The sequence below is a fragment of the Atractosteus spatula genome, chromosome 11 (assembly GCF_055471065.1).
Source record: "Atractosteus spatula isolate fAtrSpa1 chromosome 11, fAtrSpa1.hap1, whole genome shotgun sequence".
Classification (NCBI taxonomy): Eukaryota; Metazoa; Chordata; class Actinopteri; order Semionotiformes; family Lepisosteidae; genus Atractosteus; species Atractosteus spatula.
Window position 1 is genome coordinate 8,180,530 of NC_142716.1, and position 25,902 is coordinate 8,206,431.

A 25,902-nucleotide genomic window follows, 5' to 3' on the forward strand; every position below is an offset into this window, starting at 1 on the left:
GTTTTAAGTAATCAGAGGTTCTTCTCATGTATTTCAAAAGAACTGGCTCATCTAGTATTTGTCAATTAGTTTCCCTGCAATGAAGGGTGAAACATCATTAGTCTAATTGACTATGTTCCTATTCTACAAATGAATGTCCATCACACTAAAAACCAGAACTGAGGCTGAATGAACTCATGTACACAGAGCTTGTTTCTCATTTCCTGCATCTGTCCTCAAGTTGTAAATATTTAGTTTAAGTTGATTGAAAAAAAAATGCTGTACTTGAGAGATTATAAATAAACAAATGCATATGCCATTAATAGACGTGCAAATATGAACAACCCTCATCAATCCATTATTATTAAAACAGCAAAAAAGTATTTGGTATAAACTACAACATGGCTTTCCCACAAACAAGTGATTACAATACTTGTTAAAAACGTCTTTCCCTGTTTTTGGAGCTCCCATTTTCTTGTATCTGTACTTTTTCTTAGTCGTGAAAATAAAGCAGTGTCTTGTCATGACTGAGATGCACATGCTTGGCCTTAATTGATAACTGCTCATTTTCCTGTATCTCTTCGATGGCCAAGATCGCATTGTATGATAGTGGCCCTGCTGCTATTTCCTTTGTTACAACACACTACTGTAGATCAATGCACTAGTTTGATAACAGTACAACACAGCCCAATGTTAGCTCAAAAACCACATGGCATTATTTTGCTACAGGTGGTTTTGATGCCCTTCAAAAAAATCTTCAATAAAAAGTATAAAGTTATCAGGACCTGAAAACAGACTGGATTTTCAAGATCAGCATGACTGCTACATTAACAAGCCGTTTGGGAAATACCTGAAACAAAAAAAAGCTGTTGTGTAATCTTCTGAGAAAATAACCCAACTAGGGATGATGTTTTCTGCCTTTGAAGCAATGAACAGACTTACGTAAACAACTAATTGCTGTTTACTGCTGTGAAGTCACATTCCATCGTGCTGGAGAAAATAAAAGGCACAAGTGGAAGGGCCTGGAAGTTTTAAATGATCGTACTAGCCTATGGAGCTGCTTTGTGATGTGCTGATTATCACCCGATTGCATCGTCATCAGTCTGTATAGCCAGGAATGGCAAGTGTCAGCTTGCATCTGTCATTTCTGGATTCAAAACAACTGCTGCCAGCTAGCCCAGAAACGGAAGAGTTAACATCTGTAGTGCTGATGCCTTTACATACTGAGGCAGCTGCAAAGACAGATACAGCTATTTCAAAAAAAATTACTCAATCATAGCTGATTAAAATCAGGGGAAAAACACACAGCGCATCGAGGTCATGAATCAAGAAGGGGGGGGGGGGGGGTTTCTTTGGTTTCTTTTCTCTAGAAATGACATAGCAGTTAATTAATAGGATGGCATTTGCTTTCCTTTCAGATGCAACACATAATGTAGAAGATATTTAAAATAACGTCACCAAGCCTTTGCCTGAGAGGCTGGTTTGAACTAGGGGCTACAATACCACTCAGAACTACTGTACTAAGCGCTACAAACGAATGCATGGTACAGGATTTCGCCCAGTTACTCCTAAACATGATTTGACACTTGCTTACGACAGGGGTCTTTAAATAAGTGCTCGTTGGGGATAAGCCTTGTATATAAAGACAGAAGAGAGTGTTAAAACAATAATAAATTATAAAGCTATTTCACCGCCTCTACATTCTGGACTGTTTTAGATCGATACAGAAATCAATCTTCCTGGTGACACATGCAGTTGTCAAAAGTGTGGGCTCGGTGAATTTAAACTTAAGCGTTCTTGAACAGTTTAAGGCTCGCTCAGTTGTCTTCGTCAGCTGCAGTTTTTAAGGATAGATACTGTGTCTTTAAGGCTGACAGTGCTCTGGCTCCACTTTTGAGCAGTAAAGCCTGAATCCAGGCCTGAAATTTCTAAGCAAGCACCAGGCCAGCTGTGGAGAGAGGCCAGAGTGGGGGCAGATATGAAGCAGATGAAACAAAGGCCAAGACCAGGCAATCGCTGCCAAAGATTGAATGCAATCATTACCATGGCGCTGATCAGACAAAAGCAAACAAGCTAGTCAAAACATTGAAATAATCTGACCCAGAAGGTCGGTGGACCATTTTGAGGTGAATGGAGAGGAGAGTCTCTGTGAGATCTTTGCACTTCAAAGCACTACACCTTGATGATGTGACGTTCACAGGTGAAATGAGAGTCATAGTAAATATACAAATCGGGCTCCCTGGTGTTGAGCTGTTTATTTGTAGTTATTGGACACACACGAAGAGTCGAAATATATCAATATGTTTCTGAGTACAGTACATACGCAAATCGCCAAGGGCTCCTTTGGTGACATTCTCAGCTCGTACCACTGTCACTCTGAACTTGTGCGAATACTGGTGCTCCACCTGTAAAACAAAAAAACCTCTTAAATTAATCCCTTTTTGCAAAAAACTGACATCTTTTTAGGATTAATACTGAACCTTGTTTCACATGCTACGGCTCCTAAAGTGAATACACTGATTGCAGCTCATAATGTTACCAATTATTATGTATGACAAACACAGAAACTCACGTAACTCATAAACATAATACACACTGCCCAGGAAATAGTAAAATGTAAATACAGATTAAAGAATAGATTGAATAGATTAAGATTAAAAAGGTTTTTTAATAGGAATTAAAACATGTAATTTAAGAATAAGTCACAGAACAGCATGTACTGATATTGTCTATAGCATTACCTGACAAAAAGTAGTCGAAACAATGTCAATCCCATTATTGTAAAAACAAATGAACTAAAAAGCTTTATATTAAGCCATTAATAAATATGAATATGGAAGATAAATCATATGATTTGCAATAGTGACACACCTTAAGAGCAATACTACCTTCTTTATAATTTGTGACACTGGAGGGTGTAGCACAATAAAACATAAACTTCCAATAGCCTTTATCAAATATACTGTAGCTTGCCTTAGACATCTCAGCAACTTCATTCAAGTACTGTATATGATAGGCTTCTATTCTTGTCTGTTTCACAATTTGCTACTACTGTTTCCTCCAGCGACAACTCTCACTATTTCCCTGAACAAACTAATGTAATTTGTTGAGAATGAAAAGCAACGGCGTAGTGTTTGCTGGGATCTGTGTATTGTAAAGAAAATAAAAGCCTGAGTTTTTAGTCTGCAGTATAAAATGAGACCAAGCAATGACATCGAATATCAGCGGTCTACAACATTCAGGTTGCATTGTTTGGCTTATGCGAAGCAAATCAGAGATATGATCTCTTATGAAAAAGCATCAGGCGGTTTTGAAAAAAAGCGCTGTTTCTTCAGCTTTGACAATCACTTCACAGAGGGAAACGTGCTTTAGACCCGCCAGGCTGTATCCAGGCCACTCATGACATACAAGCAGTAGGCCTGCATATTTTACTGTACTGAAGCAGCTACTGTTCTACAAAAAGCAAAATCACAATAAAGAAAAATGATTAGTGTCAGAGCATTTGAATACACAATAAGGAAATGATCATGCAACTCCGGTTCTCAGAAATTAGAATGAGCTTTGGTCTTTAGCTGAAAGAAATTGTAACTGGTTTGCCTGTGTCACCATGAAGCATGCAAATTGCATCATATTGGCTTCAGTGTGTATTAACAATAGTCCACAACGCAGTTCTGTTAGAAACCACTGAGGTGATGATTTGAGGATATTAGTGTGTCAGCTGCATTCTACAGCAACCTCTGATTGTTTAGGACAACTACGACTCATAGCATACCATAACAAGTTGCATTTATACTGTATATACAATACAAAGCATTGCAATGCTTAGATGTCACATAAATTGATTTAATCAAATAAATCTTTTAGACAAAGATATCAAACAAAGTCACATTAAAATAATTATAAGTTTTCAGAAACATGAAATATGATACACTGTAAAAAAGAAAACATTAACAGGCAGAGAGGTTTAGCAAATACTGGGAAACATGGATTCATTTTATCTCCCCACTGAGACCTGACTTCAGTTTATGAGAGAATATACAGTAATATAATATGTGAGGAAATAAAAAAATTTAATAAATATAAAGTAAAAATAAAAAGTTGAAAAAACTAACAGTGATCTCATAAGAACTCTCTGAGCACTGGGCCATTCCTGGCATCATTGACTCATAGATCTAATCAGCCAGTGGGCAAACTGCTGTGGGTGGTTCTGCCAGTCTTCCCTGTGCAGTGGCAGCTGGTTGGCGAAGCTTGACGTGTTCCAATTGTCACCCTTTGGTGGCATTAGCAAGTGTGTACCACCAATGTGGTCCCAGATCAGGAACAAAATCGGGCTACGCAGGACTTCAGCGTTGTATCTTCGAAGTTGTGCTATTGTAATCTTGGTAATCTTGATATGGGGTGGCCTTGCACTCCCTGCTTGAGACTGCCTTCCATGAATGGAAAAGTACCGACTGACTATAATCAGTGTAAGAGATCACTTTATTGGCCATATACAATTTTTTGTATTAGGAATTTGTCTTTTCGCACACCCCAGCTTGCTCTCCATGAGACACACAGGCACACAGACCTGGGAAAGAGAAGCTTGGGGTCAGAGCACAGGGTCAGCCATTTATACAGCGCCCCTGGAACAGTTGGGGTTAAGGGCCTTGCTCAGGAGTCACAGGATTTGAACCAGCAACCTTCAACCACAGGCGCAGATCCTTAGCCACAGTGCCAGCGCACCGCCCAATGTACTGTATCACTGAGTGCTAATGTACCCTGCATTAAAGTCATTTTTGTGCTCTAGTGAGGAAGATCCTCTGATTTCCAGGACATTGCTCCTCAAAGAGATAATTTCTTTGGACTAGTCTCCTGACTCTTAAAGCAGGGCACCTTGTTCTCTGGGATGGTCAGCATCTCTCAATCAGAGAGACGGACTCAGTCATGCCAGTTGTGACCAGGCAATCTTTATTAGAGTGTTCTTCGTAGCCTTCACTGTTCTTACGTTATTTTTAATTGTGTCGTGAAGATTTCTAATCAGCTAATTTAGGCAATTTTAACTTAGTTTAAATAAACACTGAACATGTGATCCTCTGACATCACATGACTTCAGCTCAGTATTTTGCTGTCCAGAGGACCAAGTCTACTAATTCACCACACCTACTGTATAAAACATCAATGACAATTTGCAGCGTCCAGGGATGCAAAACTAAGATTCCTGTGTTTTCATTGTGCATCAGAAAAAGTATTTATTTTATGAAATCAAAAGTTTATAAACCCCTATTTCTGCAAAAGGGTACGGAAAAGGTTATCTACGTGTATAAAAGTGGCGGACATGTACAATAACCTACACAATACATTACTACATTATTTTATGGTTTATATTTTTAAAAACAAGACATATGAAAATATCAGCAGAGGAAGTCCTGCACAAATGAGGCACTGAGCAGGACAAACATGTTCAACTTTTGATTTTCTCACAAGGTAAAAATCTGATCTTTTGGTAAAACAACAGAAATAATTAATTTAATATAACTGTATTGCCCAAATAACAAAATGATTCTTCATTTTTTGAAATAAGAAAGGAATGAAATGAAGAGCTTAAACTAAGACTTATGTGGGAACAGAATAATGTACTATGCTTTTCCTTTATCGAGCAATATGAAAAAAGGGGGAAAGACCTTTTGACTTCTGCCAGGAACAGGATCTCTAATGCGCTATCCTGATTATCTAACCATCCATTTCCTAACCACTTTATCCAGTACAGGGTTGCAGGGGAGCCCATCCTGGAAAGCAACAGACACATGGCAGATACACTCTGGGTGGGACGTCAGTCTATTGAAGGGCACAAACAGAAACAAACACGCACACACTCACACCAGGGCCCACTGACTAGAAACCAATGAAATTCCCTGTAGATCTATGGGACTATAGGAGAAAACTGGAGCACCCAGAGGAAACCCACGTGGATATGGGGAGAACAAACAACTTCCACGGAGATCACACTCTAGGAATCGAACCCTGGGCCCCACACTGTGAGGCAGCAATGTTAACTACTGTACCACAGCCCATTATCCTGGTTATGAAACTATCAACACGCCACAAGTGAAGTAAAAGTGCCATGGGTTATATAAAGGAAGCTGACCACAAGCTTGCAAATAAAAGGAGAAATGAGACACTGCAACTGCACTACGTAACACTGCACGTACAGCACTTTACTGTATGTCACTGGTATCTACACCTTGACACTAGAGATGGTGTTTTCAGATTGTTGTAACACTCTCTAAGATGACGAACACAATTCCCTGAGCTTAACGTTTATTCCTGGCCCACTTACCTGTATATACAGTAGTTTCACAGTTTGACAGGGAAATACAATTAGGTAAATGAAAGGCCCTTTTTAATGGATATGTTATAATTGTAAGGACAAAAGCAGACTTTCAGAAGACATATGCATGAAATACAGTGCAATCCATATTCAGTGTGACGTATTTTTAAAACCTAACCATGCCATTGGACATTAAGGTTGTAACTTACTATAATATACTGATACGGATCTATGGAAGACATGGTCAGTCACAGTCTGGTTGAGCTCAGTTGTGAGAACCAATGGTGGAATGGACTCCAGCTTCCAGAAGTGTCTTCAGGCACAAACAAGACTTCCCAACACACGAGGCTACATGTACTCACCTCTGAAAAAATAGACAAAAGGATGTTTTATTACAAGATACAAATACTAAAGAAGTTAAAAACATGGATTGGACTCCAATTAATGATAATAACATTATTCTACATGAAACCGAAATAATGCTTCCTTGTTGTCATTCTTTGTCTTTGGGCTAAAAATAAAGACCAACTTCAGCTTCTAGATATCACTGTAAATTAACTTTTTTTTAAATTACAAAATGTGAAAAAATACAAATACAAAAGAGAAATAATTCAGCATTTTGAGAACTATCCTAGCAAAGTTCACATTAGGCTTTTTGCAAATGAATACTTCCTCTTTTAAAGGGAAAGCAAACAAAATATCTGGAAAGCCATACAAGTTGAACTGAAAAAGTCCCCACCGTTTAAACCCATCTTAATTTCTCAGAGGACATTTAAATATATATATATAGTGTCAGAACAGGAAATGCACCACCACAGTGTTCAGATAAAGATGTCAAAAAGTATTTCTGTGAAGCACTGGGCAGAAATACACAGCATGCATGAATGTTCAGCACTGAATGTGTCAGTCCACAGGACCTACCCCTGTGTAGGTGCCAAGCATCACAGTATCTGAACCATTATAAGAAACTAGTAGAGTGTGTGAAAGATACATCACACATTATTAATTTCTGTCCTTCAATGTACAAAACAAAACATTTGCATTATACTTTTGAGAAGACTCTTTGAAAATCTTTGACAGTTATTCTCTCTGGGATAGTTTAGGGATACAGATTTTATAGAGTGCTGATAAAAGTTAATCTACCATTAAAGCAAATTTAAAAAACATTTCAGTCAAACGATAATCCCTGAAATCCTTCACAACTATAAAAATGCCCCACAGCAGATAATTCTGGAAAAATTAGATGTCTATGTAAATAATTAGATAAAGGAGACATCGTACTTTCCTTCCTTTGGCATAACACCAGTCACACATACTGTATTAATAAAAAACAGTTTAGTTTAAATTTCTGAATATGCATATATCAACCTTTCCCCCAGCTTTTTCTAATCTGCTTCATGGATACCAATAGGCAGTACAGCTTTTAATGATGTTTGACTCACTAAAGCATAGTTAGCCAAAAAGCAGCAGTTCAGCATTTTTATAAGCCTTTGAACAGCCTCAAAACATGGTCCTTATTAATCAAGCAGCAAAATCCAGGAGCCCCTTCAGGGATTTTACACATGTAGCCAAATAGTTGTTTTCTTTGATGAGGCAGTCTGGCAGGAATGGGCTACTGGCCTCACTAGCTAAGGGATAGCATCTTGACTTGCATGTTATCCAGAAACCTACGTAATGTATTAAACTGGCTCACACAGCTCTCAGGGTCATCTTTTGCTCTAGTATAATGAATGCTTTTTACAGTTCCCCATCTGGAAACCTCATCCTGCCATCCCTGCGGCTTGCTCTGAATTCTCCAGAAATATGCTTTCCTCATTCAGATGACAACACCAATCCAACTCCCCCAGCGCCTTTTCAGTCTGTGACCTGCCTAATTTTCTCCCACTGCTTCTCAGCCCATTTGTCCACTCTAAATGCCCAATAGACCCAGTAAGATCTTCAAACCGACGCCCTGATCCTTGGATTTTTCCCTTTCATCTTCTTAGAGATCAACGTTTCAGGTAGAAGTTGCCTGTAAAATTGTTGAAAAGTGTCAAAGCTGTTTTTAAATTGATATTGAGAACATTCAATTATTAGAGCTAAAACATAACACTGATGGTTTCCAATTTGCCAATGCATTGCCCCATGTCAACTAAGGTCCAAAAATTATTTATTAAGTTAAGGAGTTAACATAAAAAGTCAGCTATGATTTGCAGATATAATTCTGAAGAGAAACCGGTTTTTGTAGCACTTCCTGAAGCTCAAGCACTGTGTCTTGAGGGAGAAGTTGGTATGAAACAACTGATCCACCGAACAAATGCTAGAATTTCAAAACCACAATTTGGATTTCCATCAGACTCCATTTTGCGTGAAAATAAAGTAACTTAAAGCTTGGAGTTACATTATTTATTTGATCGAGTTACCTACTGTAATACAAAAGGTTGGAAATCCAAATAAAGATTCTGTCTGGTTGCATTGTTGTCTTTTAGTGTGTTTTGTTTTGCTCAGGTTTAGAGGAGAACCCAACAGTCCTGTGTTTAACACTTGTAAGAGAAAGGAGTTCTGAACACTATTTTTACACAGCTGAGAATCCACTGTTAAAAAATGAGTCTTATTTATATTCTTTTGACAATAAAGTCTGAACAATGTTCAATGCTATGTGCCTGCACTGTAAACATCCAGGAAATCGAGATGATAAAGGAAGCAGTCATGTTTCAGTTCCACTATATACACGTATTTGAACAGCAAAAGCAAGACTGTCTTTTTTGCTTTCCAGTAAATTTATATTCGTAATTGTGAGAAAAAGTCAAATATATGCAGCACTATACATTTGATCATATTAGAACAAAAACATACCCTGTGGTCAACCCCCTGATTTCAAGTGACTGTAAGTATTAGAGCATTCACATTAAGTACATTTTAGAATGTAAAGGTCAGTGATAGCATATGCCTTTGGAACAATAGTTTATAAAGATTATGACCCAAGGCTAACAAAACGTTTTGACGTTTTGAGTAATCATTTGATATGCTTCGCTGAAGCCACTTTGAGGTGTTGTCTAAGCTTAGGACGTTCCGACTTCAATATTTTTTTCAGCATTTTTAAATGTGTTTTCAATAGCATTTAAATTTGGATATTTTCTTGGACAGTCAAAGACTTTCCACTTTTTTCTCATGATGAATTTCCAGACACTGTCATGCTCCATAACGAAACACCTACAAATAAGAATAGAAGCCTATTCTTCCACATCAGAGGATAAAATGTCGTCATTCATTCTGCTGTCATCATTAATAAAGACAAGTGCCAGTTCAAAAGAAAAAATTAATAGATGCAAAGCATACTGTACATGCCCAATCACTGACACTTATTGGTACTAAGGTCTGAATATCTCTGAAATTGTTTGGTGTTCTGTTTTTTTCAAACCTACATCCGAAAATACTGTGCCTTCGTTTTATCTACAGTATATAACCTTTTCTACATTTGATCTCCCTTCAATGTCTTAACTACACGTGAAACTTGAAAATCTCATTAGAAAATAAGTATACTGATAAATATGTTCTACATTTAAAATATACTTGGTAGACTCTTTTGCAAAAAGGTTTCCATTCCTGGAATTGTCGGCTTCCTTTTCTGGATACACGACAGCATTTTCCTTCACGACAAGAGAGATGTCCAGGCCTATTCTTCAGGATTTTCATAAATGTTACAAAAAGTGCTGATGTGTGTACTGATAAGCATTTTCGCTCAGGTATGAAGCCCCCATTTCCCTTTTAATAAAAGCCTTGTCACAATGAAGACTGATACATGTTCACTCACTACTGTGCATTATACCTGTACATGAGAGATACGGTACATGAAGGCCCCATGAAAAACAAGTCCACACAATTCTATCATGTAAAACATTTTCAAAATGCACCACCTATTCATCACGAAAAAACCATAACGTCCTCGCTCTAAATTGTCACCATTTCAAACAACAATATAAATACGACAACGTGAATGATTATTTTAGTGTAAAATATGAAAAAATGGGAAAACACATTAACATACCATGATGTTTTTTTTTTTTTAATCTGGCTAAAGATTCACACCGAAAATGATCTTTTTACCAAGATCATTTTCGGTCTTCTTTTAATTGTGTTTTCTTGGAAAAATTATTCTGGCTTCAGATGATAATCTTTACTCATGTTCAAACTTGCTTAATGTAAAATGAATTCGTATCCAAGTATCCAACATTACACGCTCCAAGTTTTGCAAAGCCTTGCTAAATACTGGTCTAAAAAGACGAATGGGCTACTTGCTTGAATAAGCAGCATATTTTATCATCGTTTCCTCGACCCAGCGATTTGCCCTTGGATTCCAAATATATTTAACGAATTCAAACTTTACCACTAAAGCCGGGCACTGCCATCGCGTGTAATTGCAAAACTATAGCTCAGTCCTTTACTGAAATCCACACGGACCAAATGAACTTACCTGACGCAGTGTGTCAAGCCATTACTCAGGCTTAAATCGCATTCCTCTCTGTGCAGACAGAGCTACTCGCGTTTTTTTTTTAGTAGGAGGTGCCTAAAAGTTTCCTTCCTTAAGTTAAAGCAGCTACATCCGTCGAAATTAAAAAAGGAACCTTTTAAAAGAACTGCGACCTGGATTTTCGGTCTTCAAGTGAAAGCAAAATAAATGCCGACAATCGCTGTCTGCAGCTTTAGTAAGAAAAGCTTTGAAAAGCTTCTCTTCTAAGGCGTTACAAATCAAGAATGAAGGCAAAAATAGTTTAATGGATAGACACATGTTTTAGCATTTAACTACAATACAAGCAACGATTCTAGAATTTGCTCCAAAAATGGCTTTTGAAAGCGTCGTTCCACTCGATTTTCCTATTGTTGCTTCCATCATCAATAAGCAGGCTACTCAAAATGTAAATTGTAACACATAGAAATACCGGTTCAAAATTGTATTCCAATCGATCCATGTTTTCTTCCGTCGGAAATACTACAAATGGAATATGAAACACGTATCAGCTGTGCATTGTTGGCACTGTAGAATGACTTTCAAAACAGCAAAAATAATTTAAATGTTTTTTTTTCAGTCCTAAATGATCCCCCAAAACGTTAAAGCAGTGTTAGTTTCGGAAAAGTGGGCAAAATCACTTTCAAATTTAAACTGGATCATATCTGGAACACTTCAGTATTTATTTACACATACTAACAGCACATGATAATATTTACTTATACCTAGAGATATTATACTAATTAGTTTGACTGTATCTCATGTTGAGGAAGGGCTGCTAGTATTGTTGTGGATCTGCTTCATAGGATGCCATGGTCATAATTTGACAGCACTTTTCAAGCATACATGGTAATATTTCTACAAAAAAGAATACTCCAATTATACTAAAAGTGCCTAATGGAAGCAGAGTACTACCCTTTTCTCATAATTTATTTCTATTTAATATATTAGGTTTGTAGTACTTAGCTCCTACAATTAACCGTAACAAACTGCAGCTTGTCTCCAGTACTTAAAGTATTTATTATTTTGTGTGTAAGGGCAAGAAAGCCCAGATTAAACCAGACGCATCAAACAGTAGAAAACACGATTACGCAGTTTCCACACGGGGGCGATGTGAGACCACTTAGAAGAGTCGACGCGCATTATCCCCTGCTTAAAAAATCTACGTCTACTTAAAAAGTGGAAAAAAAAATTGACTAGTTCATTTTGTCAAACATTTTCTCGTCAGTGTGTGTGTGCTTTAGTAAAACATGTTTACCAGTACAAAAATGTGATTAAATAAAAAGTTGTGTAACTATAGTTTCGCTCTTGGATGCCTAGATGACAAAAGAAATATAGTTTTGTTGGTGCTTATGATTATACATACACATAATCGTTTATAAAAGATTTGCTATTCTTCTCATAACCCAGTTTCCTGGCAAGGGTTAACCTTACTCTGTTGCTCTCCAGTTGTACTTTGACAACAGCATAACGGCGAATACCAGTTTCGCACATCTTAATTAGCACTTATCGGGAACCACTTAATGTCAATTTAGTTAATTGACAATTTAGTTATGTGCGCCTGTTACTAACTACGGGGTCTACGAAACCGGTCACAGTGATTCAGATGCTATAGTTTGACTGAGCGCCTCTGCTATTTCACGAACATTGCAATGGATTACAAACGGTGATTACATCAGGCATCTTGGCAGAAAAATCAGCATCGCATCACCGTAAAAGACAAGTGAGCCATCTCACGCACTTTCTCTGCTCTGCTTTCGCTGTCGTTAACAAATGTGGGGAGGAAATGGGGCAAGTCCGTTAACAGTCAGCAGGCTGTGGTTTTTTAACTGGAGGATAAGAGGATTACTGCTCTCGCTTCAAAATGTCATAACCATCCATTCTGACCATATACAGTCCAGACAGTTTTTGATGACAGTTTCATAATCAAGAGTAGTTGCATAACTACGAAATGCGGAATTTCGGATACAGTACCTTCTAAGGATCATGGAAAAAAATCTTATTCACTAGTAGAATATTATTTTAACAACAATAATAATGTCTGGGTATACTTTATGTTTGCGAATATATCATTAAATGAAGCTATAGAAACTGTGGATTTGTTATGCTTTACCTCTTTCTTACAACAATTTATAAACCGTTCATTCACAAAAATAAAAAGTTCTTCAGTAATATAAAAAATACAAAACATCTGAAACGGTCCGGTCCACAATTCTACACACTGCAAGTTAGGCACAAATAGAATTATACTTTGTTAGTTGCTTTATTTACACTTAAAGCTGCCAGTCACCCTACTGTACATGATGGCATTCCCAGACACTACACCCGGTCATACTGTGTGACTGCGACAGTTTTGGGTGTGTGAGGGGCAGAGCTGTATTTGCTGCTTGAGTTTGGCTTTTGAAGGAGAGATCTGTCGTGAAAAATGCAAGTGATACCAATTACCAACGTGCACAGGTAATATGGCTTAGGTGAATTTTTTATGCTTATATCTAAATTGTTTCCCGAAAAGAACAACCCAAATTGTCATTTTCATGTTCATTTCGGTAAACCATTTAAATTGTTTAATTAACATGAAGGCACAATTGACAATTTTACCGATGATCGCTTCTTTTCTCAGTGATCAGCGCAATAACAGGCTGTAACTGAGATGTATCGAATCACACAGGCAGCGACTAAAGTACGTGCTTGTTTCCTCCTTCACTGCTGAAGCAAAAAATACAAAGCATCGCTTCATACGTGTTAAAAACCATCGCCCACTGCATTTACAGTAAGTCTTCCACAATTCAGGTCTGTAGATAATTTTTGGCATGACAGGGGAAACCCGAAAAAAATGCAGACAAAGCTGTTACTCCAGCAGAGAGACAAATCAGGCGCCCCCGTGATTGAAAGAATGAATGATTTCCATGCGAGTTTTGAAAGGGGATATAGATTTTCAAAGCTTAATGAACAGGATAGGACACCTGTCAAGTGATATACTACAGATGATTATTCTAATTTTGTAAGACTATCCTTACTGACATAAAAAAAAGATCATGGATAAGTCATCACTGTCTTTGTGTCTTTAACCAGGTAGATGTAATATTAAATATACACAGGCTATCAAGGCTCCCTGTGAACCAGGAGACTTTTTGTTACAGCTCTCTAAACATGAGGTGCGTAGTGCCTTAAAGAGAGTGAAAACCCACAAAGCAGCCGGCCCAGATTGTGTCTCCCCTTGTGTCCTTAAAACCTGTGCAGACCGGCTATCTCCAGTGTATACAGACATTTTTTTACCTCTCTCTGTCCCTGTCAATTGTACCAAAGTGTTTTAAGAAAACCCCAATTGTGCCACTGCCCAAGAAGACCAAGGCAACCTGCGCGAATGATTACAGCCCAGTGGCACTCACTTCAGTGGTCATGAAGCGCCTGAAAAGACTAGTACTGTCCTACATAAATTGCTCTATCCTGGACTTCCTTCCCACCCACTTCAGTTTGTTTACCTCCCAAATATAGTAGGTCAGTTGGTGATGCCATAACTCTAGCACTGCACACTGCCCTAGAACATTTAGACAATGTTTATTGATTACAGCTCAGCCTTCAACACAATTGTTCCTACCAAGCTGGTCCCAAAACTCAGGAATCTGGGCTTAATCAACTCTGTCTGCAACTGGATACTGGATTTCCTGACAGGCAGACCTCAGGTGGTGAAACTTGGCAATAATATCTCCTCCATTGCGATCCTCAACACCGGAGCCCCACAAGGCTGCTGTCTCAGTCCTAGGCTATACTCCTTGTTCACCTATGACTGTACAGCCACCTACAGCAGCAACCATATCATTAAGTTTGCAGATGACACCACTATTGTTGGGCTGATCAACAACAACGATGAGTCCGCATACAGGAGTGAGGTGGAGCATCTTACAAGATGGTGCCTTGACAACAATCTGGCCCTGAATGTCAACAAATCAAAAGAACTCATTGTGGACTTCAGGAGACCCAGAGGGAGTCATGCCCCAGTCAGCATCAATGGCACAGCAGTGGAAACTGTCAGCTGCTTCAGGTTCCTCAGCCTGCAGATCTCCACTGACCTGGCTTGGACACACAACACTGTAGCAAATTTTGAAAAAGGCACAACAGCACCAGCACCATAGAAAGTGTCCTCGCCAGTGGCATCAGTGTGTGGTAGAGCAGTACAACCGTGCATGACAGAGATGCACTACAAAGGGTTGTGGTAAATGACACAGAGGATCATAGGAAGTGATTCACCATCAATCGGTGAGATCCACACCACCCGCTGTCGCAATAAAGCCCAATCCTTCATTCAGGATCCCAGCCATCCCGGCCACAAACTTTTCTCCCCCCTGCGCTCTGGCAAGCGGTACTTTAAGTACTGTTAAAGCATGGACCACTAGACTCAAGAGCAGCTTCTATCCCACTGCAGTGTGCATCCTCAACAAAAGCTCTAACTGCAGGCCCTCAGACTCAACACACATCTGCACTCTGCACGTTTTACATAGTCTACCCTTTTTTTTCCTCTCAGTCTCACTACTACATATTTATTTATTTTTTCCACAATATATTTGTTGTACCTGTTGTCTACATTGTGTAGTGTTGTCTGTTGTACTGTGTATGTCCTGAGAGATCAGCGCAATTAAGAATTCCAATGTACGTGTACATATGGCAATAAACTACTCTACTCAACTCTACTCTACACAAAGTGCGACACTTGTTTTTCAGAGATCTTACATTATTGACAGTAATGTGTCAAATGTATTCATTAAATTTGGGGCCGCGCTTTGGGATGCATTTAGTACACAAATTGACCAAAATTCTTAATTCACTCGGGATAACAATACCCAAGACTTACTGCAAGTGTACTGTGAAAGGGTCATGGAGTGCTTTAGTCAATAAAATTTGGCTTTACCTGTTTGGCTGAGTGCTAACCTCCTGGCCGTAGAACAGGAGGCTAGTAGCACCCATCAGAGTGAGACAAATACTGAGGTGGAGATGTGGTAGAGGAAAAATGCAAAAACATATAGTATTTATGTTTTAGGTGATAAAATTACATCAGGGGTGACTACTGCCAGGTCTGATTGAACTTGGCTGCTGTCATCCTTCTTGAACTTTCGTTATACTCCAGTTATCCTATCTTATATTTGAATTATGAACTCCAAGTAGCTTCCAGGATGCAGCACTAAAAGTCTTTGGGATTTATGTAACATATGGAGGTTTATGGCTTTAATTCTAATAAGAATAGATAATAATAAACTTTATTTTTATGTAGCGCCTTTAAAGGGGGCTTCTGAAAGAGCTGTGCAAAAATTCAACAACAAAAAAACCTCAATATATACACAATGAAAACACATAATGAGAGGAGTTAGTAGATGTGTGTAGGGAAAACGGTAGGAGCAAGGCCAGTTATGTCCAGTTTTTGTTTACTGTTGAAAATTTGGAACCCGCAACAATTTTACAGCCCTATACCAATATAAATTCAACATGTATAATGGAATAAGGCTATCATTAATTGGCAAAGCTAAGCAGTCAAGTGGGCAGTCTTGAAAATACATAAGCAAAGGGTGTATTGTAAAACGTTTTTAGACGTAATATCATATCTTATTAATAATAGAAAAAACGCGTGTCTGAAGAAAGCCTAATTCCTACGAGGGCCCCTTCATCAGTCATCACTCACCCCCACCCCACCCATGACGTCACGCACGCGATGTCCATAATTTTCAATTTCCCTAACTTCCCGTCACAGGCATGTCTACGCCTTCTCTTTCATTCATTTAAAAGCAGGGTTGTGATCGCTGAGATTTCAGTGCCATCCACGATACACCCTGCAGTGATCATCTACTGTAACTCAGGAACTTATCCAGGCAGGATATTTTAAACTACTGGAATGAATAAAATCGTTACCTTTGCTATTCTCATTTCTTTGGGGATTGCCTGTGAATCGGGTAAGAATATGAACATTATGGCTGTAACTAACATTGTTAGCTACTAGAAAAGACTTTTCGATTGCAGTTTCAGAAATCGGTATTTTTTACGGAAGTTAGTATTTTAATGTGAATATGGAAAACATCATTAAAACTTTAATGGCCGCTTGAAAATAATTTGAAATTTTGTAATTCGCGAAGCTCTTTAGACGAGGCGTATATTGTCAATGCAGTTCAAACATGAAAATCATTTTGTTTTACACAGTGCAAGATACGACTGACTGTTAAAATGATGATCTCTTTTTAATAAAACCAGAAAGGAAGTAAATACAGGTTTGGTTGGCAATACAAGTAGAGCAACACTCATCATCACTAGGGAGAAAGCTGATGTAACAAATACCTAGGTCACCGATACCTTAATACTGCTACTTTCTCCTACTTTTACTACTGCTAACGCTGCGTTTGTTTCTCAGCAAATCCATGCTGCTCTCAACCCTGTCAAAACAGAGGAGTGTGTATGACGACAGGACCAGAACATTATGAATGTGATTGCACGGGTACTGGATATTCTGGACCAAACTGTAGCTCCCGTAAGTAACAGTCCTGTTTTGTATGGTACTTAGTGATCTCATTTAAGATTCCTGTTGAATAATGCCTTTTATATATTTTCTTCTGCAGCTGAATTCTTCACGTGGATAAAGACTGTTCTGAAACCAAGACCCAATACAGTGCATTATTTTCTGACACATTTTAAGGGTTTTTGGAATATCGTCAACAACATTCCATTTTTACGGGATTCCATGATGCGATATGTTTTAACATGTAAGTCCGAACGCTGCGCACAGTCCTGATTTATTATCAATACAGGCAAAATTCTGAGACTGAGCCATGTATTTTCTTTTCAATACTGAAGAGGCTTCCATTGCTTTTCCCATTACAGCTAGGTCACATTTGATTGAGAGTCCTCCTACTTACAACTCAGTTTATGACTACAAGAGTTGGGAAGCTTTTTCAAACCTCTCTTATTACACAAGGACACTTCCACCAGTCCCCAAGGAGTGTCCTACGCCTATGGGAGTCGCAGGTGAGTTTTCTAAAGATGTTTCTAAACCTGTTTTTTCACATTTCCAAAAGCTTCTCAAAGATTGTTTATGCTGATTACAGTACATCACAAAACCTTTAGAAAATAACTCTGCTAACTGTAGCCTTTGTGTTTTAAAAGTGCTTTTTATTGCTTTTCGCACACTTGGGCAAGGAAACTATAAGTTTTAAAGCTAGGGAGAAATGACTGAGATGATGAAATTTCTATATGTTGGTTAATTTAGACATTGTATGAGGGTCAGTGAAGAAAACAATGTGTGATTATGTAGATTTTCTAACTTTTCACAGACTTATTCTCCATTCTCAATACAAGTTCACTAAAGATGGAGTCCAATTTGTATAAGGCTTGTATTATTCTGTCGTGTCCTTAAGGGAAGAAAACCTTGCCTGATGTCAAACTGATAGTGGAGAAGTTCCTTCTGAGAAAGAGATTTGTCCCAGACCCGCAAGGAACCAGCCTGATGTTTGCCTTCTTCGCTCAGCACTTCACCCACCAGTTCTTCAAGACAGACTTTAAAAAAGGAGCAGCTTTCACAAGAGGCCTGGGCCATGGGGTAATTATCGTTAGTGCTTTCGAGCCCAATGATCACGAGAACCCAAGGAACAGAGGGTTTGAAGTTGAAATAACAAGGAGAAATTCACATGCATTAAAGGATAACAAGTTAACTGAGAACAGTTACATTAGTAATACACAGCTTGCTAATTTACAAGCTTTTCTGGAATTACAAAGACTTGTGACAAATTGCTAGGATGTGCTCTTAAAAAGGAGCTTTTTGTTTTTTTTGCAGGTGGATTTAAGCCACATTTATGGGGAGACTCTGGAGAGGCAGCACAAGCTCCGACTGTTTAAGGATGGCAAACTGAAGTACAAGGTACTGAGAACTGGCTGTTCAATCTATCGATTCAAACTACCACTTTCATTAAAAGAGCTTAATTGTTCAAAAGGGGTCTGATTAATCAGTTAGCATCTTATATAGCTACACCTTAATATAAGGTCACTTTTCCAAAAGGGAGTTCTGAAAATTTTAGGTGCAGCTTGGCTGTAGTCAAAAATGTAATGCCCAGACAGACTCTGGGGCGATGCTTGTCTGCAGAGGATGTAAAATTCTTTTGGGAGGCATGAGTTCCAGATTTAAGACCCACCGCGCTAAAGAAGTTGCATGAAATGCTTATGTCGTTGTGAGTGGCTCACTGATGGTGTTGTTGCTGTGCAGATGATCAATGGCGAAATGTACCCACCTTTGGTGAAGGACGTCCAGGTGGACATGCACTACCCTCCTCATGTGCCCGAAGAGCACAGATTCGCAGTGGGGCACGACGCCTTTGGCCTTGTGCCAGGGCTCATGATGTATGCCACCATCTGGCTGAGAGAACATAACCGAGTGTGTGATGTCCTGAGACAGGAGCACCCAGAGTGGGACGACGAGCGCATCTTCCAAACCTCCAGGCTCATCCTCATTGGTGAGTGAGCCCTGTGTGATGCAGTTCAGTTTCTCCTGAAGCGTATCTTTGCCTTTGCAAGCTGTATAATTCAATTGCTTTTATTTAGGGGTGCCCCATGGGCACCTGATAGCAGTGGCACAGCTTAGTATGTTTTTAAAAAAGGATATTTTTAGTTAATGTAAGGAGGCACATCCATCAAAAAACATTATCCATCTGTCCGTAGGTGAGACCATAAAAATTGTGATTGAAGATTACGTGCAGCACCTGAGTGGATACCACTTTAAGCTGAAGTTTGACCCCGAGCTGCTTTTCAACCAACGCTTTCAGTACCAGAACCGTATTGCAGCCGAGTTCAACACTCTGTACCACTGGCATCCACTCATGCCTGACTCCTTCCACATTGAAGACCAGGAATACAGCTACCAGCAGTTTATTTTCAACAACTCTGTGGTAATAGAGCATGGCATCAATGGGCTGGTAGAGTCATTCACCAAGCAAATTGCTGGCAGGGTAAGTTTTTTTTTTCCCATCAGTACAGCTGTATTACTTATTCATACAGTACTACAACTTCACTGACCTGATTTAACTAAAAGTACTAATACACTCAAATATGTGAACCTTCATTGGACCTATTGTGGTCCAAGTAATTTCTGTCATACAGTCACTATAGATGACCTAAATTGATACACTTAAAATGAAGTACGTTTTTCATGAGTACTGTACGTATGCCCACATCTAGTCATTTTAGTCATGAACATTTCTTCACAGTCGAGCTAATCTGAATTATTTGAAAGACGGTAAGAGAAAAGCAAGAAATGGAGATGTAGCTAAACTGCTACCTCCCCTCTCCCTCAACAGGTTGCAGGCGGTAGAAATGTCCCTCCAGCTGTGATGGCGGTAGCTATGAAATCCATCGAACACAGCAGAGAAATGAGGTATCAGTCCCTGAACGCCTACAGAAAACGATTCTCCATGAAACCTTACACCTCCTTTGAAGATCTCACAGGTAAGAAATACACTGCGAGCAAATGAAAACGGCAACTCCTTCTGTCTTTCTTCCAGTGAGAGAATTTGTGTGTATGCAATTGTTAAATTAGGGTATTAGACATTCTACAGTGTTAACAGTGTAAAAAAAACAGCCATACTAAACCTTTTTTCTTAAAGGAAGTCCGTTGCATAAGCAATACTGAATGTAAGAGGGGAGCTGCCCACATTATAGTTTTCGTAATCGCAACCTAATAGCTTTCGGAAGTGGGAACTTGTTTGCAATTATTACCCATCGTTCATGGATGTACAAGCATTGCATGATCTCATCTGTGGGGATCAGGATTAGTCTGATCAGGTCCAACACTGGTTTTTTTTAACATAATGCTTGTCACGGTTACTACATTTACCGCTTCTCACTCCTGGTTATGATGCAACAGTGTTGTTTTTTTTTTCCCTGAACCTGTTGCAATGATTATGAAAGCATACTGAAATTAAGGGTTAAAGTGACATCTCAGTGTTTCAAACCTCATAAAGCTGTAGCAGAAAGGAGAAAATGACATGGGGAAGCTCAAATGATATGAATAATAAAATTATCCTTAATGACGCACACAATTTCTGGGTGGCTTTTTCAGGAGAGAAGGAAATGGCGGCCGAACTAGAAGAGCTCTATGGAGACATTGATGCCATGGAGCTGTATCCTGGTTTGCTGATTGAGAAGCCTAGGCCTAATGCCATTTTTGGGGAGACCATGGTGGAAATGGGGGCTCCATATTCTCTGAAGGGCCTGATGGGTAATCCAATCTGCTCCCCAGAATACTGGAAACCAAGCACCTTCGGTGGAAAAGTTGGGTTTGACATTGTGAATACTGCCTCGCTACAAACTCTTGTATGTCGCAATGTCAAGGGTCCATGCCCAGCAGTATCTTTCCACGTGCCTGATATGAAGCATACAGGATCTGCGACAATCAATTCAAGTACTGCTCACTCTGGACAAAGTGATCTAAATCCCACTGTATTACTGAAAGAAAGGACGTCTGAGCTCTAAGGAAGGAAAAAAAAAGAGACTTTTTTTTACTACTGAAGATTTTTATGTTTCATTGCATTAGAAGTTGCAAGAAGCATTTATTTTTAAATTTAAAAGTACAATAATTATTTAAGGTCATATTTATTTATGTATTTATTGTTTTTATTTATGAGGTATTAACGTTTTCTATATTTATTTTTCATATGTCTTTGGTATTGATGTTTAAGAAAACTTGAGTTTCATACAGAATTTACCTGTTCAGTTTCCAATCTGAGAAGACTCATTTTCCACAAATCCTTTTAATGTGTAATATTTAATGTTTTGTAAACAGGCACTAAAGTTTTTTTTAAAAAAACTGGTTGGACAAAATGGCCTTCTCTCATTGGAACCTTTTTTTATGTTATGTTCTGTTGTGAGTGAAAGAGTACTCATTTTTATGAATAAAGAAATGCTTTGGATAACATGTTTTAAATGTTTTTTTGTTAAAACTTTTACAAGAGAAATGCTTTTGTACTTGAACACCCCTTTAAACGTTTTAAATAAATGAATATATTTTTATATAATTCTTTGTTTCTTCATTATTTCATCATATAAAAGTAAATAGATAACTGTATTAATAACAAGTCAAGAGAGCTTTCAAAGCTGGATAATAAAAAAGAACAAGAACCTGTGAATGGAGGTAAAATGTATTAAAACTTCCTCTATCACCTTGTACCGTAAATCATTACAGTTAAAATTGATACAAACTAACAGTTTGATCAAAGATTAATATTCTCCTAATACCTTTTCTGTGTGTTAAATTAAAAGTTTTCTCAAATGAGAGTAGCCTTAAGGATAGAAGAAAGACATAAATAGAATTGTGTCCATTAAAGATGTCTGTTCTCATTGTATTCAGTCCAAAAATTCATACAAGTTGATACCTTTCAGGCTGCTGACATGTTAGAACAGTCATCCATTCTGCTTTCACTTCTTGTATTTTTCCAGTTCACAAACAAGTCAAAACTTGAAGAAGTTTGCACAATGATCATTTACGTACATGTACGGTAACTAGGGTGAGAAAAGCCTGCAGTGAAATGTGCGACATAAATGTTTCCCTGGAGGGCTAGATTTTAATAAAAAGGCTGAATTCCAGAAAAAAAGGTGATGTGAGGTAAAATCAAAAGTTGCCCCTATTATATACAGTAAATGAAAAAATACAGACATCCGTGTTGAGGTTTTTGTGTTGTTTACTTACAAAATCCTAATGCATAAGCCCTCATAACCAAAGACAGTGAAAAAAATAAGTTTAAATAATTTCTACAGAAACCAGATTAGCAACTCATCACACACATCAGTCTTAAAACTAATTTACTCATGTATGTGAATTAGCTTTCATTTACATGTAAAACAGTAGCCTTGCCAGGCCAGAAAAATCCAATCCATTTTATTCAATCCAATTTTAATGCATCCACAGAATTACTACAATTATTATAATAAACTTATTGAAATACAACACAGATCTGGGTACCTTTGCAAAATGTCTGCACATGTTTGTAGACTTTAGCTCTGCCTTCAGTACTATCGTCCCTGAACTACTTCTGGATAAACTGAGGCTGCTCAAAGTTTCCCATCCTGTCTGCCACTGGATCCATGACTTCTTAACCAACAGGAAACAGTATGTCAGGGTGGGTGACCGCATTTCAGACCCCGTCCATCTCAATATTGGCACTTCACAGGGCTGTGTGCTTTCTCCTGTGCTCTATTCAATTTACTCCAAGGACTGTACATCTACAGCAAATCTGTCAAACTTCTCACTACCCTGGTTGGTCTTATCTCAAATGGCGACAAAACTCAAAACTGTGGAGAGGGGCGTTGATTTCAGGAAGAAGCCCACTCCTCACCTTCCCTTGGAAATACATGGCTTCATGGTCAGCAGAGCACAGTCTTACAAATTTCTAGGAACTAAGATTTAACAGGACCTTAAATGGGACAGGAACATTACCACAATTATCAAGAAGGCCCAACAGCACATGTACTTTTTGAGACTCAAGAAATGCGGGCTGTCACAAGCGCTGTTGGTCCAATTTTACACTGCCATAGTAGTCTTCTATTTCTGCTTGGTTTGGCTCTGCATCGTCACACTCAAAGTGGAAATTACAGAGCATTGTGTGATATGCTGAAAAAATCATTGGCTTCCAGGTTCCCCCCCCCCACAGATTTATATTCGTCTAGGATGAGAAAGACGGGGGGGAAAATTAAGGTTGACCCCTCACACCCCGGCCACTCTATCTTCCAGGTTTCCCCTGTTTTCATTTGTAGGTCTTTTCTTTTACTTTATTGGAATTTATGTTGACAACTGCACCAAGAGAAATTCCTTGTACATTTTGTACTTGGCGAATGAAAGTTCCTAATTTCTAAGTGCACTATACTAGTTTAAAACTATTGAAATTCCCTTTAGTCTTTAATAGTGGTTTCCAACAGTGGTACTGGGGACCCCTGTTTCCTCTGCTTTTCAGTTCTACAGTAAGTGGGATGGCAAACAGTGGTGCGAACTGATGCCTCGAATTGATCTACAGTACTTTTAACTAGGGTACAAGTTTTAGATTTTGTAACTAGGGGACAAGTACAAACATTTCAGTTGACCAGTTTTTGCTCCCAGACTTTTGAAGTGTAATGTCCCAAAAAACTTCAGCATGAAGACCTATATTTAAATCTCTCAACTTGTTTGCTTCCTTTCAAAACATGATGAGCTTTTTTTAATGATTTCACCCAAGATTCCAGTAGTTATGGCTAACACACCAGAAAAAGGATAGTCAGAAAATAGAACTTTTTAAGAGCTGATGGCAGAAACTATGCTCCAAATAGAAAACCGAAACGAGTCAGTGATTAAGAACTTGGTTGAAAACAACCTGAAGGTACAGGGTTCTCTAGGATCAGGTGTGTCCTGTGATATTCATCAACCACCCAAAATACTTGATTCTAAGAAACAATACAGGATTCTCAAAGGAAACCTCTATAGTATACAGTAAAACACTAGAGATTACACTGAACACAGTTTCCCCATTCAGACACACCTGCTTCTTTTATTCTTCAAAGCAGAGACTGAAATCAGATGTTTTAGATTTCACAGAGGGTTTTGCAATTAAAAAAATAATATTACGAGCCAATGTAGTCAAACCCGGGACTATGTTTATACAGGGTACATGTAGCGCTGCACGTATTAGAATAACATGCTCTGGAAGGGTAAAGAACTTTTCCTGGTTCCCATCCAAAATCAATCCGAGAAAAGCTTGACGTGCCTCCTTGCATAACGCAGAACTGGAAAGATTTCACTCTGCTGCTCCTCGTGAAAGCCTTGGGAAAACCACACACAGAATACCTCACTGGTATCACCCCGTATCTTCTTCCTGCTGATGCTCACAAGGGATGTTGTTCATGACAGTGTTGAAAGACAGGATGTTTGGGTTTTTTTTTAATCAGGAATTCTCAGAAATTCTGAGGGTAGTCCAAATAATCGGGACACATAACTATGTACTGCGAGGCTGAAGCAACGTTTAAAAAACTATAAAACCAAGGTTTTGTATTTTGTATGAAATACAAAGCACACAACATGGAACTGATCACATTGCTACTACTTTTACCATGGTGAGCAGTCTTCAGGCCCTTGAGGACACAGAGTTATCTATTCTCAAGACAGTGAAAGAATAAAAGTGGGAGCCTCTGTTACGTCTGGTAGCAATCGAGATAAAAGGTGAAAGGAGTGCTGGGCAGGTGAACACATGTAATTCGCAGTGTTTGGTCATGCTTATAAAGAAACTGAACTAGCTCAACAGGTACTTGAATTCGTAGCCGATTTAATCAGTTTCACATATTAATCATAGGCCATTTGCAAAACCTTACATTCAATTCATGAAAAACTGTATTCTGTGGCATGGAAGCACACTGCAGCACTGGGGACTGTTTTCAATTCCAGACTTATAGTGCAATCTGCGTGGAGTTTGTGTGTTTTCCCTGTTGGTTTGTGGGTTTCCACCAACAATCCAAAAACATGCAGGGAGGTTAATTGGCTTCTGGAAAAATTGGCCCTACAGTAGGTGTGAGTGTGCTCATCTCTGTGTCTGTGTCTACGTGTGCCTTGCCATGGACTGGTGTCCCATCCAGGGTGTACCCTGCCTTGCGCCGGTTGCTTGCTGGGATGGGCTGCGGCTTCCCCAGAACCATGAACTGGATAAAGCAGTTAAAAAATGGATAGATGGATACAAACTGTATTCAACCTGTGGTTTACCTAGATTTCTGGTTTGTTGGGATTAAGTGCTTCCAAGTGCTTCAATTTCTTCAGTCATCACGGTTTTCTTTAATTAGCCACAGCTAACAAATAATGGCAAACAACATCCCGAAATGAAACAGACAATTGACCAGCAAGCAGGATGGAATAAATCTTTAAGAAATACGGCATTTATTACACATACGCAGTAAAGTGATGCCCATTCACAAAAATAGAAAAGAAAATCCAGTTATTGAGAAGGAAGCACCAGGTAGCATTACAAGGTGCATTGAGAAACTGGTGTGCTATGTGTTTTTGTCCAAGTGGAATTTCTCATATTTCTTACGTAATTTTAAGCAACATTTCATAACCAATCTGATCTGAGATTTATTTTTTACTTACTGAAAGGTGACC

General features: G+C 38.6%; 2 protein-coding genes across 2 annotated transcripts in view; one reads left to right on the plus strand and one right to left on the minus strand.

Annotated features, from left to right (window-relative positions):
- Positions 1-10,802, minus strand: part of LOC148823447 (cytosolic phospholipase A2-like) — a 30,473-nt gene extending 19,671 nt beyond the window's left edge. The window contains exons 1-3 of the mRNA XM_088928018.1: positions 10,740-10,802; positions 6,496-6,650; positions 2,303-2,384 (exon numbers count right to left, since the gene is read on the minus strand). Coding sequence (XP_088784144.1) covers positions 2,303-2,384; positions 6,496-6,528 — 115 coding nt within the window. The 5' untranslated portion in view covers positions 6,529-6,650; positions 10,740-10,802. The remainder of the gene's footprint in view (positions 1-2,302; positions 2,385-6,495; positions 6,651-10,739) is intronic.
- Positions 10,803-16,619: 5,817 nt separating this feature from the next.
- LOC148823448 (prostaglandin G/H synthase 2-like) lies at positions 16,620-21,808 on the plus strand. The gene is made up of 10 exons (XM_088927762.1): positions 16,620-16,711; positions 17,164-17,280; positions 17,369-17,512; positions 17,631-17,774; positions 18,164-18,345; positions 18,580-18,663; positions 19,006-19,252; positions 19,458-19,744; positions 20,093-20,240; positions 20,854-21,808. Exons 1-10 carry the CDS (start codon positions 16,654-16,656, stop codon positions 21,264-21,266), a joined length of 1,824 nt encoding a protein of 607 aa, XP_088783888.1. The 5' UTR covers positions 16,620-16,653; the 3' UTR covers positions 21,267-21,808.
- The last annotated feature ends 4,094 nt before the right edge of the window (positions 21,809-25,902 follow it).

Bases quoted from the DNA above. Each gene is read 5' to 3' on its own strand.
- LOC148823448 (XM_088927762.1), top strand. From the start codon at position 16,654: ATGAATAAAATCGTTACCTTTGCTATTCTCATTTCTTTGGGGATTGCC. The intron at 16,712-17,163 runs GTAAGAATATGA...TTTGTTTCTCAG, and splicing joins GGGGATTGCCTGTGAATCGG to CAAATCCATGCTGCTCTCAA. The intron at 17,775-18,163 runs GTGAGTTTTCTA...CGTGTCCTTAAG, and splicing joins TACGCCTATGGGAGTCGCAG to GGAAGAAAACCTTGCCTGAT.